The sequence below is a fragment of the Coenobita brevimanus genome, chromosome 75, assembly GCF_032717465.1.
Source record: "Coenobita brevimanus isolate Jiangsu-jjx chromosome 75, ASM3271746v2, whole genome shotgun sequence".
NCBI lineage: Eukaryota > Metazoa > Arthropoda > Malacostraca > Decapoda > Coenobitidae > Coenobita > Coenobita brevimanus.
Window position 1 is genome coordinate 20385701 of NC_137028.1, and position 16251 is coordinate 20401951.

The 16251-nt window shown below is 40.3% G+C and overlaps 1 protein-coding gene across 1 annotated transcript in view; it reads right to left on the reverse strand.

Moving 5' to 3' along the window:
• Nucleotides 1–3613: 3613 nt before the first annotated feature.
• Nucleotides 3614–16251, reverse strand: part of ZnT49B (solute carrier family 30 member 9) — a 310034-nt gene continuing 297396 nt past the window's right edge. Inside the window, exons 11-12 of the mRNA XM_080278894.1 lie at nt 9605–9718; nt 3614–3754 (exon numbers count right to left, since the gene is read on the reverse strand). Coding sequence (XP_080135020.1) covers nt 3614–3754; nt 9605–9718 — 255 coding nt within the window. The remainder of the gene's footprint in view (nt 3755–9604; nt 9719–16251) is intronic.

Consider the following 16251-nt stretch of genomic DNA (forward strand, 5'->3'; position numbering starts at 1 on the left):
TCCATACGTCAGGGTAGGGATCACAATACCATCATGCAGAGACTTCTTAACTTCCATACTCACCTCCCTATTTCTCATCACTGCTTTCAGTGTGCCAACAACCTTCCTTCCCTGCTGTACCCTTTCACGTACTTCATCCCCCAAAGTTCCATCCTTACTCATCACACTACCCAAGTACTTGAATGCACTCACATTCTCCATATCCTCACCATCCAACCTCACTGCACACTCTGTGACTTCATTCCTCTCAAACACCATAACTTTACTTTTGTTTACATTAACTTTCAGCTTCCTCCTCCTACACACTGTCCCAAATTCATTCACCAAACCTTGCAACTCCCATTCATCTTCACTCAACAATACTGTATCATCAGCAAACAGCAACACCGGAAGCTTCCATATCTCACCCTCATTCATTAGGGCCACCCCCACATCCACTGCCCTACCTTGTACCTCCTTTACGACCCCATCCATATATATATTAAACAGCCATGGAGACATTACACACCCCTGTTTCAGTCCCACATTGAGATCAAAGAACTCACTCAGCTCACCATCCACTCGCACCGTAGCCCTAGCTCCCTCGTACATACTCTTCACAGCACTCAACAATTTCCCCTCCACTCCACATATTCTTAATACCTTCCACATACCTTTCCTATCTATTCTGTCATAAGCTTTCTCCAAGTCCATGAAGGCAGCGTACACTTTCCTTCCCTTCTCTAGATACTTCTCCACTAAACATCTTAGAACAAATATCTGATCTACACACCCTTTTCCCTTCCTAAATCCCCCTTGTTCTTCTCCAACTAGCTCCTCTGTCATATGCCTAACCCTATCAATGAGTATTCTACCATATATTTTACCAGTCACATTAAGAAGGCAAATACCCCTATGGTTACCACATACTTCTCTCTCCCATTTCTTTGGTGTAAAGGAACAATTATACCTGATTTCCAGTCCTCTGGAACCCTTCCCTCTTCCCAAGCCAGTCTACACAACTTCCATATCCACTCCACAACAATCTCACCCCCATACCTAAGCATTTCACCACACACTCCATCAATTCCTGGGGCCTTTCCCAGCTTAATCTTCTTCATCGCTTCCACTACTTCCGACCTACTGATCTCTTCCTCCCTCCTCTCATCTCTTCTTCTCCCAGCCATTCCCCAACCACTTATACTCACACTGCTCTCACTCTCTACATTCAACAAATCCTCAAAGTGCTCCTTCCATCTCCTCAATTTCTCTCTCTTCTCCACCAACAATCTATTATTCCCATCTTTCACTCCCCTACTATTTCCCCTTTCACACTGCCTTACTTTCTTTACCTCCTTCCAAAACAATTTCTTACTCTCCCTCCATTTCACACTCAGATTCCTCCCAAACTCTTCATCCACTTTCTTCTTACTCTCCTTCAACAGTCTCTTAACCTCCCTTCTCCTGCTCACATATACCTCTCTCTTCTCTCTCTCATCTTCTCCCCTACCTCTACTCGCCAACCATTCACCATATGCCTTCTTCTTTTGTTCCACAGCTCGTTTCACCTCATCATTCCACCATGCTGTCCCTTGCACACCCTTGCATCTCCTCCTCACTCCACAAACCACCTCACACGCTGCGCTTATCTCTTCCGTGAATATCTTACATACGTCTTCCACCCCTTCCATCTGCTCTAGCTCATACCTTCCCAATCTTTCTTCCACTATGCTCTTATACTCTGTCCTCTTCTCACTATCTTGCAATTTCTCCACTCTTCTCACAGGAGCTGTTTCCTCCTGTCTTCCCCTTCGCCTCCTCAACCACTTTCTTTGCAGCTCTACCTTGGCCATCACTAAGTGATGGTCCGAGACTCCATTCCCCCACCCTCTCCACACCCTTGCATCCAACACTTGTCTTCTCATTCGCTCATCCACACACACGTAGTCTATCATTGCCTTTCGTTCAACAAGTTCACCATCCATCCTCCTCATTACTCTCCATGTATACCGGTGGATCATCTTATGACGAAAGTAGGTGTTGGCTATTGCCAACCCCTTACCAGCACAGATGTCCACCAAAGCACTACCATTCCCATCTACTTCTGCTGGCACACCCCACTGACCAACCACTCCATCCACTCGTACATTCCCGACTTTGCCATTCATGTCTCCAATCAACAGCACTCTCTCGCTCCTCTCAAACTTGTCCATACATGCTTCTACTCTCGCCCAAAACTCATATTTCACTCTTGCCACTCAATCCTCTGTTGGAGCATACACACATACAATCGCCCATGCTTGTATACCTACTTTCATCCTCACCCATACAATCCTTGCACCCACTGTTCCATACTCTCTTATATTCTCCTTCCACTTCTTGCTTATCATCAGACATACTCCCTCTCTTGCCCTCTCATTCTCACTGACTCCCGCACAGATACCTACACCGTATTCCCATTCTCTCATCCTTTCACCTTTCCATTTAGTTTCAGTCAATCCACATATATCCACTTTTGCATCCTCAAGCACCTGGACAATAATCTCTTTCACTTCATCATTCACTCCTCTCACATTCCATGTTCCTACCCTCAGAATGTCCTTTGTCCGTTCCTTAGTCGTCAACGTATGGTCCGTCCGGGTCCGAGGCGCTTTATTTGCTTTTTTAGTTAGTTCTTTTTACGGGGTGGGGCACTAACCCACCACCAACCCTTTTAGTCGCCTCGTACGACAAGCAGGGATACTGGGGGAGTATTCTTGAAACCCCCCTACCCCCAGGGTATATATATATATATATATATATATATATATACACACTCACACACAAAAGGTCTGTCCAAAAAGAAACTGAACTTTTCAAATAGTGCACCAGCTAGCCAGTGTAGTGTGATCATGACAGGAGAGCTATGTAGTGGTTACTTTCACTTCTAGTCTAATACTAGCTGGGAGGGGGGGTGGAGTCTGCAGGGAAGAAATCTGGAGAGTAGGGCGGCAGTGGGACGACAATCATCTCATGCTTTGTCAAAAAGTCACAGAAAAGAGTGATGCGTGAGCAGGTGTACTGTCATGGTGCAGCATCCAGGTTTTCTTTGTCCATACCTCAGGCCTCTTCCTTCACAATGCTCCCTTCAAATGCTTAAGGACATCCATATAAAATTCTTTACTGACTGTCTACCACATGGAACAAATTCATGATGAATGATACCCTTCGAATAAAAAAAAACTACTAATATCACCTTCACATTTGAGTAACTTTGACATGCCTTTTTTTTTCTTTCTTTTTTTTGTCGTGGTGACGATGTTCAACCCACTGCGACAACCACATTTTTGTGTTGATATAGCTGTACACTCAAGTTTCATCATTTATGACATTATTCAGAAAGTTTTCATCAGCATTTAAAGAATCTATCAGCTCCCAACTTACTGTGACACGGTTCTCTTTTTGCTCATCTGTCAACAGATGGAGCACAAATTTTGCAGCAACATGATGCATCTTCAGTTTTGGTTATAATCGTGTGGCATAAACATTTATAAATGCCTACTTCTTTGGAAACTTCATGGACAGTCAGGCAAAAATTTTCATGGCTCACAACACACCCTTTCTCCACAAGATCGTTGTCGTTTGATGTGGAAGGTCATTCAGATTTGGTATAATCTTCAGTGGCTATTCTTCCCGATTTGAACCACTGGAACCACTTGTGACACTGTGTATGACTCAGTCCTGCCCTTAAGCCTGCTGCAGCATTTAAAATGTCTCTGTAAAAGTTTTTCCCAATCTGAAACCAAATATCACACAAACACATTGCTCTTCAAGAACCTTCATTGTTCAACTTGCAACAAATCGCCAAGTGCACTTAACACATATTCACTCAAGAAAGAAGAGATTTGTTGTGGAATAGATACAGAAGACACAATAGTGAAAGGGCGTATAATAATTACAAACAGGCAAGAAACGACTATACAAGAATAAGGAGGAAAGCCCAAAAACAGTTTGAGGAGGATATAATAAATAAAAGTAGTGATCAACCAAAGCTGTTTTACAGCTATATCAGAAGCAAAACTAAAGTAAAAGATATAATACAATCCATTACGGACGAGGGAATCACTTATACACAAGAGAAAGATATTTGTGAAGCACTAAATAAGAATTTCCAATTAGTTTTTACAGAAGAAAAAGATTTTGAGAGGGACTATGTGGAACATGCATGTCCACACATACTACCAGATATACAAATAGCAGAAAAAGTAATACAGGAGGAGTTAAGTAGATTAGACAGAGGAAAAGCAAGTGGTCCTGATGAAATTTCATGTTGGGTATTACGAGAATGTGCAAAGGAGTTAAGTAAACCATTATTTTTAATTTTCAAGAAATCCTTGAGTCAAGGTAAACTACCTGATATTTGGAAAAAAGCAAATATTGTCCCCTTATTCAAGAAAGGAAATAGACAAAATCCACTCAACTACCGACCAGTATCACTGACCAGTGTTGTAAGCAAGGTGTTAGAAAAACTTATAAGATAAGCTTGGGTAAACCATCTAGAAGTACACAGTATGCTAACAGAAAGACAGTTTGGTTTCAGAAAAGGAAAATCATGTGTTACTAATCTGTTGAGCTACTATGACAGAGTAACAAACACAATACAGGAAAGGGAAGGATGGGTGGACAGTATCTATTTAGATTTCAAGAAAGCTTTTGACACAGTACCACACCAAAGACTTTTATGGAAACTGTACCATCAAGGAGAAATTCAAGGCAAACTGTTTTGTTGGATGCAAGACCTTCTCATAAAAAGAGAAATGAGGACAGTACTAAGAGGAAACTACTCATCATGGAAAGAAGTGACTAGTGGAGTACCACAGGGTTCAGTGCTGGCACCAATCATGTTTTTAGTGTACAGTATATAAATGATATAAACAGTAACACTGGAAATGAGAGCTATCTGAATATGTTTGCAGATGATGCAAAAATACAAAGGAGAATTACTAACACAGACTCTTCTAAAGAGCTACAAGAAGAAATAAATAAACTTCATGAATGGAGTAGTACATGGCAAATGGAATTCAATGTGGACAAGTGTCATGTAATCAAGTTTGGTAAAAGTGGAAAAAGACCTGATTTGGATTATAAGTTAGGAAATAAAACCCTATACACATCAGCAAGAGAGAAAGACCTAGGTGTGATTATCAATAACAGACTATCTCCGGCTGACCACATCAGCGAGAAGGTACGGAACATGTATACACTGCTTGCAAATATGAGAATAGCATTCACATACATAAATGAAGACATGCTAAGAAGGATAATAACATCATTCATTAGACCAACCCTGGAATATGCATCAGTAGTCTGGAGTCCTCATCTCAAAAAGCATATAGACAAGATTGAAAAAGTTCAAAGGGCTGCTACAAGATGGATACCAAGCTTAAGGGACCTAAGCTACGAAGAAAGACTAAATAAACTGAATCTACCAACACTACAGGAGAGAAGGAAAAGAGGTGATATGATAATGCTATATAAATGCATATCAGGAAAGGAGAAAATAGACATAAATGATTACTTAACATATGGAGAAGCATCAGCAAGAGGACACTGCAAAAAACTGCATAAGAAGAGAGGTGATAAAGACGTAAGGAAATTCAGTTTCCTAAACAGAGCAATTGATCAATGGAATGCACTACCGAATGAAACAGTGTGTGCCAAAACAATTCACAAATTTAAGGATATGTACGATAAATATGGTTTAAGACACGGGACAGTACGAGCTTGACTCCTTCCTGTAAAGATACAATTAGATAAGGTAGGTAAGAACATGTATCTCAATGACTAAGTGACGTGGTGTGGTGCAGTTAGTGTTAGACTAAAGTGCTATACAGTGCTCCTGTCACAATCACACTACATCAGCTAGTTGGTGAGCTATTTAAAAAGTTTGGTTTCATTTTGGATAGTCCTCACATATATATTACAGCAATTACTTATCATCCATAACATCTGTCTCAGGATCACAGCTTCTGAAAGTGAAAAGAAGGTTTGAGCTGCTTCAACAGAATTAAACTGGCTGATGGAAAAAAAAAAAAAAAAAATCTCGGTGCCACAAATGAAAACAAGGAGGGAGTGGGTGCCCAGCCATTTCTCTTTGCAACAACTCTCCACTGCTCTTGCTTTTTGTTAGTCAGCAGGAAACTGAGCGAAGGACATTATCTATCTCTTATCTTATAATGCAGCTAATTGCACAACAGTGGTATAGTATTCAGCACTTCATTTATATATACTCCAACATGCTTGCATGTGTCGGCCTTGGTCACCTAATGGTGGCTAAGTTATACTACTTGATCTCCAGTAGCCTGATCAGTCTCTTAACCCTGAGGTCACACACCTTGTCCCAAGTCTTTTTCGGTCTACCTCTAGGAACACTGTCTTCAATGTTCACAACTCTTACCTTCTGTACCTAGTTGCCATCTCCTATTCTCATTATATGCCCAGACCATCTCAATCTACCCCTACTTATCACAACACTAACATATTCAAGTCCCCTTCTTTCTCCCTTCATACATAATTCTAACTCTCCCAGGCCTGACATTTAAAGATGCACTAAGCATTTATCTAATCATTCTCACCTCTGTGCATTTGATCCAACTAATGTTCTCCTCCTTTACTGCCCAAATCTCACTACTGTACATCACTTCACTCCTAACACATGCTGCATACATGGGCTCCTTAGATTTACGAGGGATACAGTAGCCAAATATGCTGAGGAATCCAAGCTCACCTACAACTATGTGACTGGCAAAATGAAAATTAAAGACAAGATACAATGTTTGGCACATGAATGAAGAGTCTCCACTAATGACAGGAAATGTATGAGGTTAATGAACAGAAAACTCTATCCATCAATTGCCAGATGCCTTAATCCTGTAAGGGGTGACAATGACCACAAACAAATCGCCGCCATGTCACCCAGTCCCCTGCCATTTTACTGCCCTGCTCCCAGCCCACACTCCCCACTTATATACCTCTCCACTCTATCCCTTCATCTCATCTATGGCCTCCCCCTCCCTTTCCCCCCCACTCACATACGCTCTCCTCGTTAGTCTGTCACTCTCCATCCTCTCCACATGACCAAACCACCCCACTGTATTTCTCCTAAGGCTTTCTATCACATCCTTATCCACACCACATTGCTCCATTACTTCCTCATTTGTCAGTCTGTCTCTCCATATAATTCCACATGCTTCTCTCAAATACAGTAACTCATTTTCACTGTTCTCACTCTTGACTTGTGTCCTTCTAACAAGGTCTAGTCCAAGCTTCACTTCCAAACGTTACAGTTGGTATCACAATACTGTCATGCGGCGACTTTTTTACTTCCATATTCATTTCCCTGTTTCTTATCACTGCTTTCAAAGAACGAACAACCTTTCTTCCTTGTTAAACAGTCAGTATTTGTTGGGGATAGTTGTACTGTTGAAGAGGATATAGTGTGTACTAACACCCTGGGTATGGGCTTAGATGTTAATATAAAGAGAGGAATTTAAAAAGGCTTTTGACTGGGTACCTCATCAAAGGATGATGTGGAAACTGGAATACAAAGATGGGATTTGGGGAAACTTCTTGAAGAGGATGGAGAAATTTGTGGTGGAGGGAGATGAGAACAGTAATGAGAGGAAAGTACAGTATTAAGATTTGAGGAAAGTAACAACTGAGGTCCCCTCAAGACTTGGTTTTAGCTCCAGTGATGTTCATAGTCTATATGCAATGGAAAATTTTAGCACTGGTAACTATATGAATATGATTCCTGATGGAGCACAAATTTCAAGATCTATGAACAACAATGTTTCATGCAGGGAACAGCAAAAAGACAATTACTCGACTCGTTGAATGAACTAGAAAATGGAAGATGGAATCAATGATGAAAAATGCTATGTGATGAAATACAGGAAACGTAATACAAGATCCATCCATCCATCATCCAATCCTATGTCGTCCTATGAGGAGAAGAGAAGCCCAGGATTAGGCAAGCTGGTCCTGACATTTAAGATGAGAGTGACCAGCCTCACTAATCCCCTAGTGACATTACATGAGCTATAAACCCCAACCACCCCTTGGATATAAACCTACAAAGGCTCAATCTAACTGGAGCATCTTTATTACCCACTAAACCACCAGGTACCATAATTTGGTTATATGGTTACAACCCACTGTAGTAAATGGTTTCCTGGTGTACAGGAAACCATTTGGCTTGTCAATCAGTGTGGACTCACCCACAGACAGAAGGAAATGGAATGAATGAAGTAAAGAAAGACAGAAGAGGGAGTGTAAAGTCACCCGTGGGCAGAAGGAAATGGCACGAATTTAAACTGGGAGATGACAAACTGCAAACCTCTAAAATGAAAAAGTTGGAATAATTATCATACCAAAACTATCATCTGCACATCACATAAATGACAGAATAAGGAAAAATGTATGCTCTGTTAGCTAATATGAGAACAGCCTTTAGATATACAAAGGACATGATGGAAAAAAAAATAATAATAATAATAAAACTTGCACCAGACCAACCCTTTAATATACAGCAGTTGTTTAATGCCCCCTGCCTCCTCCCCCCCCCCTTGAAAAAAAAAAAAAAAAGTGCAAAGAGCAGTAACAAAATGTGTCCCAAGCATGAATAAGATATAATGAAAATGAAGACTGGACTTACCATCACTAGTGGAAAGAAGAGAAAGAGATATGATTATGTTTTACAAATGTGTAACTAAGATGGAAGTCATTGACAATGAAAACTATGTAATATCGGTGACTAGAATTTCAACAGATCACAGTAGAAAAATACAGAAGATAAAAAGAGATATGGATGTGAGGAAGCATACTTTTCCAATATGATCTAATGATGCATGGAATCATCTACTGGATGAGGTTGTGTGTGCTAAAAATATAAGTTTAAAGATATGTACATTAAAATAAGCAAAAGAAGACAGGACATTACGAGCTTGACTCAGTTCAGCTAAAACACAAAGAGGTGAGTACAGGAGAGCCCTCTTGTCAGGAGGGGCAGCAACTCCCTAAACTTCCAACCACACTTTACTCTCTGTATACGATGAAAAATATGTAATTATTATTGTCAGATAATCCGGTGTACACCCCCATGGTACCATGTGGACCACTGGGGAGCATGCCAGTTTCATCCTCTAAGAAAAATAGAAGCATAGCAGTGACAGAACATGCAAACCCTGTATCTCATGAAAGAAGGATGATAGACTGCAGAAGGATGACAACTTTAGTCTGAAATCCACAGGCTACTCACTGAAATGAGCCTCAGGCCACACCACTGTGTATTTACTGTATGTACCTCCATCTAAAATAAAAATTACTAATGCAAAGCTTTAATTTCTGACACATGTCATCCAGTTGAGTTCCACTAATGTTTTCCCTCAGCACACCAGTATGACCCATAATATCATACACTAAACCCATATCAACTCTTTTTTTATTTCTTTTCCTTTCTTTTTTTTTCACATCACATACAAAATAATAATGCACTGTGCTTCCTCCTTTTCATGTTATGCTTGTGGGATCTTACAGAGTATCTTAAGAAATTACCAAGATCCTGTGAACCTAAGTGAGGCCTTACCTTGAGTATAGTCTCTATTCGGTCTACCTCTGCTCCCAGACTGTCAACAATGTTCTCTCCATGCTTCAGCATGAATGCCTCAGCCTCCTCCAATGTCTTCAGGCTCTGCATCTCCTGTCAAACATATCATTGCAACAGAAGACAATAACAATAACCTTTATAAAAAAAAAAGAAAGAAATGCCTTTGTTGTACAAAAAGACAAGAGAACAGTGAGAGTTGTAATCAAAAGAGAAGGAAGTAAATTCAGGTGACAATAATATTATACCTATCGATCTATCTACATATACAGTGGAATCTCCTAAATTGTGGTCTTAGGAGACTGAGAACATGCCACGATTTGAGAATTTCATGGTTTAGAAATAACTAATCTTAAGGGAAAAATTACTTATGAGTCTGTCATTTTGGAAAAATTGCCCCCTTTACCCCCAAACTGACATCAACCTGTCACCAGTGAACTCTAACAACCTGGAAAAAGAATTGGTAAAGTATTTAATGATGCACACACAAACCTTAATGAAGGCATGTAAGCTAAATCCTATAATAAGGTCCCTGGTGGAAATGTACCTTCCTGCACCAATCCCCCTTAACCCGTCACGTCCCGACCACTTTCGCACCTCCGACACCCCCCAGTCCCGACCATTTTTGGAAAAAATTTTTTTTGGCTAAAACCTCCGCTTTTGGTGAGAAACATCGAAAATTCATAGAGAAATCGCTCACCTGAGGTTTAAAATACTTGATACAGGTAGGAGTACCTCCTTACCTTACAGGGTTTTCTATCAGGCTGGCTGCAAAGAAAACGAGTTCTATGGGAGGATAACTATTCCACACCACTCCTAAACGGTATTTATTTATTTATTTGGTACGAATTTATATGTAGTATGAGAATATATTGGTTTACAAACAGTAATATAGGCATTGTAAGCATTGTTTCACTCACTAACTCATCACCATTCCTGACCTTCTTTTGCCACATTACCTGATCATCATTTCTGACTGTTTCTTCCTCTAATGCTATGTAAACTTTGTCCTCCACATTGTCATCGATTGGGGAATCACTCTGGCCCTGAATGTCTTTATTGGCCAGGTCACTGGTAACAGGTGAACTGCTGAGACAATGGCATGCAGGGGGGGGGGGAGGTTATGCGGTGTAAGGCATTGTCCCTGCTTGGCATCTTGTAGAGGAATAGAGGAAGGTGTCCCGTGTATACATACGAAAAATCATGCGCGAAAATTGAAAATTGTGCAAATTAGGGACCTTGCAATTGCAAAACATACCAGTACGGCGACGGGATGTCTCAGGTTAAGGAATTCCCCACTCACAATCCACTCCACCTTACCCCCCCCCACACACACACATATGACGCAATGGGTTAAGGAAGAGACACGGTTCCGAGGTGAAGACACACCAGCAAGATCAGACTTACTGTTTACCAAAGAACCCAATGTAACAGAAACTTTGAAATATTTGTGTCCTACAGGAAAAAGTGATCATGTGGTCACTGAGTTCCAGATGATACTAGGGAACATGGTGCCAAGAGATGAGCTTTATACGCAGGGAAGATAAAACTTTGGGAAAGCAAATTTTACAGGATTGAGAAAATTTTTTGAAAATGAAGATTAGAGAAAATTCAGAGAAACAAGAAAGATACAGAGGAAGTGGGATATCTTTCTAGATCTTATCTGGGAGTAGAAAAATTTGTGCCAAGAGTAAGGGGGAAAGAAAACAGGAAACAGGAGTGGTTTAACCCCTTAACCGCGGGGCGTCACTTTCGTGACGCTCGGGTGCAATGGATCATACCGCGGGGCATCACTTTTGCAATTCTGTGTTTTTTTAATTCTCCCGGGCTTTCAAGTGGTGGCTTGTATCATCTATCAGTACTGCCAGTGTCCAACAATAGTCAGCACTGCTAATGTCATCTGTACTCCCATCCATTGTTGACAATTTAGCCATTTATCCCCGTTCTTGACTCCCCTCCCTACCTCACCTCCATTACCCTCTCCTCGCGCCTGCCTGGCCACGCTGCGCTAAGCAGATCTTCCCCGGAATTTTCCACTGATTTCATTCATTGAAATACCAAAAAAAAATAAGGTAACTGATAGTGCCATACACCTGGAGTTGGCTAATTATCACCTGGCAACACCTCACGTGCACTTGCTCGCTAATTTTCCCCGGTAATTTCCCCTTGAAATATGCCATATAATCTATTCTCGTAATAAAAATATATATATATATATATATATATATATATATATATATATATATAAGAAAGGAAGGGAGAAGCCTAAGTGATATTTACAATCACCTGGAACTACCTAATTTCCTGCCAATCATTTCATAGCATATAAATTAGCAGCTGTTACCTCGCTGACGTTGTCAACCCTTGGTGGGGCCACATTCACCTCGTCATTTAGTTCAGTGTTGTTTCTTGAGGTGAAAGCACATAGCACTCAAGCCCCTCCATTTCCGCCGCTTCTAGAGGGTCCTGTGACCTCTACCCTTACTAAACCTAGTGTGGGTAGGTGTAAAGGACTTAATGACTCTGCTGTGGAGAGTGAACTGGCTAATTTATCCATGATAATGATGGACAGTGACTACAATCTTTCTGGTGTATCGTGTGATGAGCCAGTGGAGGAAATGGTGATAAACTACGAGTGCTTCAGTGTCCCAAGTTCTTCCTGGCTCCAAGGGAAAGGAGCCCTTATTAACTGGAAGTGACAGTGTATACCATAGTGTAAATAAAATAGAAATGTAAATAATTACTAATATAAGAATATGAGTACAAATACTTGGAGTAATGACAGTCAAAGCTTAGCTCTCTATGCTAGTTTACTGAATGAGAAGGTTAATGCCTGGAGTGAAAATAAACTACTATTACTGAAGGAAACTTAAGGATAAATACTGTATAAATATATATATATATATATATATATATATATATATATATATATATATATAAGTGTAATAAAGTAATAGGAATATAAAGTGTGAGTGAGTTTATGATTAATAAATGACAGAATACCAGCGGGGAACAAACGCCAGTGGGAAGCTCATACGTGTTTGTAATTTTCATTGCTTTCACTTTTTTTTTTTTTTTTTTTTTTTGATTCCAAACTACTTAAAAATCATAGTGTTTCTAGTGATAATATCAGGCTGTGGAAATCATATTACGGGGTGTTGGGAAGTGTAAAGTGGAGAATTCGTTACCCACCTTCAAAAGTCTCCACAAGTCCTATGGTACTCGGTGAAGGCTCAACAAACATCCCAGGAGAAAGCTGAAGGTATGTGCCATATGCACATGTAATTATAATATTCTAGGACTAATAACTGATTTTTGGCAAATATTTTTAAAAAGTTTAGTTGGAGCACGAATATCCTTGCGGGATACGCAAGGAGAGCAAAAACATCCCCGCGGTGTAGGGGTTAATAGAAGGTGTATGACAGCAAAAAAACAGAGGGACATGGCATGGAACAATTGGAGAAAGAGAAGTAACAACAGAACAAAGGAAGAATGTAAGAGAACTAGAAATTAATACACAAAAATATGCAGATAGGAAGAAAGGAACTTTGAAAAAGGTATAACTGACAAATGTAAGGTAGAACCCAAATTGTTTTATAGAATTGTTAATGACAAACTCAAACAAAAGGAAGGAATCACCAAACTGAAAGTAGGAGAGGTCTATAAAGATGCAGTAATCTATCTATCTATCTATCTATCTATAGCCCGACGCCCTAATCCCGCAAAGGGTGGCCGCAGACAAAACGCCTCCAAGTCGCTCTGTCACCCACCATTTGATTACCCTCCCCCCAACTCACCCCCCCCTCCCTCATATACCTCTCAACTCCATCCCTCCACCTCATCCTTGGTCTACCTCTCCCTCTCCCTCCTACATACACCCTCTTAGTCAGTCTTTCATTCTCCATTCTCTTCACATAGAGATGCAGTAATGCAAGCTGAAATAATGAACAAATGTTTCCAATCAGTTTTCACTAATGAAAAGGAGTTTATGGAAGGGGAGGGAGTGACTAGAAATGTAGTGATAAAAGATATAAAAGTGGAAGTGCAGGAAGTGTATAAATAACTGGAAACTCAAGATGTAAGGAAAGCCCCAGGACCAGATGGAATCTCTAATTCGGTACTGAAGGAATGAAGAGAACAACAGGCAGATAAGATTCACAGTTTAATTGTGTGTTCTCTGGAAGAGGGAAAAGTGCCTCAAGAATGGAGGAGGGCAAATGTGGTACCAATTTATAAGGGAGGAAACAGGGAAGAACCCCCGAATTACAGACCATTGTCCCTAACCACCATGGCTGCAAAATTGTTCAAGCGAATCCTGAAAGATAGATGAATAAAATATCTGGAAGAGATTAATATTTTGGCTGAATATCAGTTTCGATTCAGAAGTCAAAGGTCATGTGTTTCCAACTTGTTAAGCTTTTACTCAACAGTGACTGACGTGCTACAGGAGGGAGACGGTTGGGTGGATTGTGTGTATTTAGAATCAGAAAAGGCCTTCGACAAGGTACCTACCCCATAAGAGACCAATGTGGAAACTAGAGCGTATAGGAGGACTGAAGGGCAACCCCCTGGAATGCATGAGGGACTTTTTGAGAGACAGACAAATGAGGAGAGTATTAAAGGACAGGATGTCCGGATGGAGGGAAGTAACACGGGGAGTCCCACAGGGCTTGGTGTTGACGCCAGTAATGTTCCTGATTTACGTAAATGATATGGTAGATGGAGTGAACAGTTATGCAAGTCTGTTTGCTGATGATGAAAAGATCTTGAGGAAGGTAGAGGTTAAGGCAGACTGTAAAATACTGCAGGAGAATCTGGATAGGATACATGATTGGAGCCGGATGTGGGAAACGAAATTCAGAGCAAAGAAATATAAAATATTGGAAATGGGTAAAAGTACCAAGAGGACATCACTGAATTATCTGATGGGTAATGAATCAATCACAAAAATGAGAGAAGAGAAAGATTTGCAAGTGATGGTCCAGGATAGTTTATCACATGAAAAACATATTAACAAGACAGTTAGAGAGACGTATAAACTCTTGACTAACATAAGAGTAGCATTTCACTATATGGATGAGGAGATGATGAAATAATTGAGAGTGGCCATGATCCACCCCAAGTTAGAATATGCAGCAGTAGTGTGGTCCCCACACAAAAAGAAAGATATAAACAAGATTGAGAGAATACAAAGAACAGCAACCAAGATGGTCCCCAGTTTGGCAGATCTGTCATACAGAAAGAGGCTAGAAAAGCTGGATTTGCCTTCCTTAGAGGAAAGGAGAAAGAGGGGTGACATGATTGCAGTGTTCAGGACCATGATGGGAGTAGATAAAATTGACAGAGAAGATCTGTTTCTATGGGATAAGAGAGTAACAAGAGGACACGGAATGAAACTGAAGAAGCCAAGCTGCTTGAAGGATATCAAGAAATGTAGTTTTACTTATAGATTTACAGACCTGTGGAATTGCCTGGACAAAGAGATCATCCAGTCTAGAAACTTAAACGAGTTTAAAGCTAAATCTGACTTATTAAGAAACAGAGATGGGACCCCACAAGCATAGTTCATTTTCTGTATATCACAATTAGGTAAACACACACACACACACACACACACACACACACACGTAATACTTTTGTTTGGAGAGTATTGGATATGAAAGTAAGGAAATGGTATTTAAGGAAATAGAAGTGAAGGAAACTAGGGGGGATGGTTGTGAAAGATCAGAAGTTGAAGAAGTGGTATGGACAGAGAGTAGGAGAGAAGAGGGTATTAATAATGTCAAAAATAATTTGAAGGTGATATATACTAATGTTGATGGTTTCATATCGACAAGGATCGAAATTAATGATTTCTTGAGAGAACATGAACCTGATGTCATGTGCCTTGTAGAGACCAAATTAAGAGAAGATATTGATGTTCATTTGGGAGATGGTAAATACAAACTGTGGAGAAAAGACAGGAAAGAAAAAAAGGGAGGAGGAGTGATGATAGCAGTGAAGAACAACATAAATGTAGATACTGTGGAAATGGGAGAAGGCAGGGCTGAAGTGATATATATGAAATTAGAAACTGGAGAGAATGTTAAGAAAGATATGGCGGTAGTGTATGTTCCCCCAAAGACGAGAGCATGGAAGGATGACGAATACCATGAGATGTTGTCAGATATGGCTAGCTACTTGCAAAAAATAATTGAGAAAAGCAATAATATAATTTTGGTGGGTGACTTTAATTGTAAAGAGGTGAACTGGGAGGAATGGTACTCGGGAGGCGGCGAGGATTCGTGGGGTACTATGTTATTAAATATAATAATGAATAATGTGATGACGCAGTGGGTCAAAGAAGAGACACGGTTTCGAGGTGAGGACACACCAGCAAGGTTAGATTTACTGTTCACCAAAGAACCCGATGTAATAGAATCATTGGAATATCTCTGTCCTTTGGGAAAAAGTGATCACATGGTCATTGAGTTCCAGATGTTAATAGGAAACGTCGAGCCAAGAGACGAGCTTCATAGACAGGGAAGATACAACTTTGGCAAAGCAAATTTTACAGGATTGAGAAACTTTTTTGAAAATGCGGATTGGAGAAAATTCAGAGAAACAAGAGAGATACAGAGGAAGTGGGA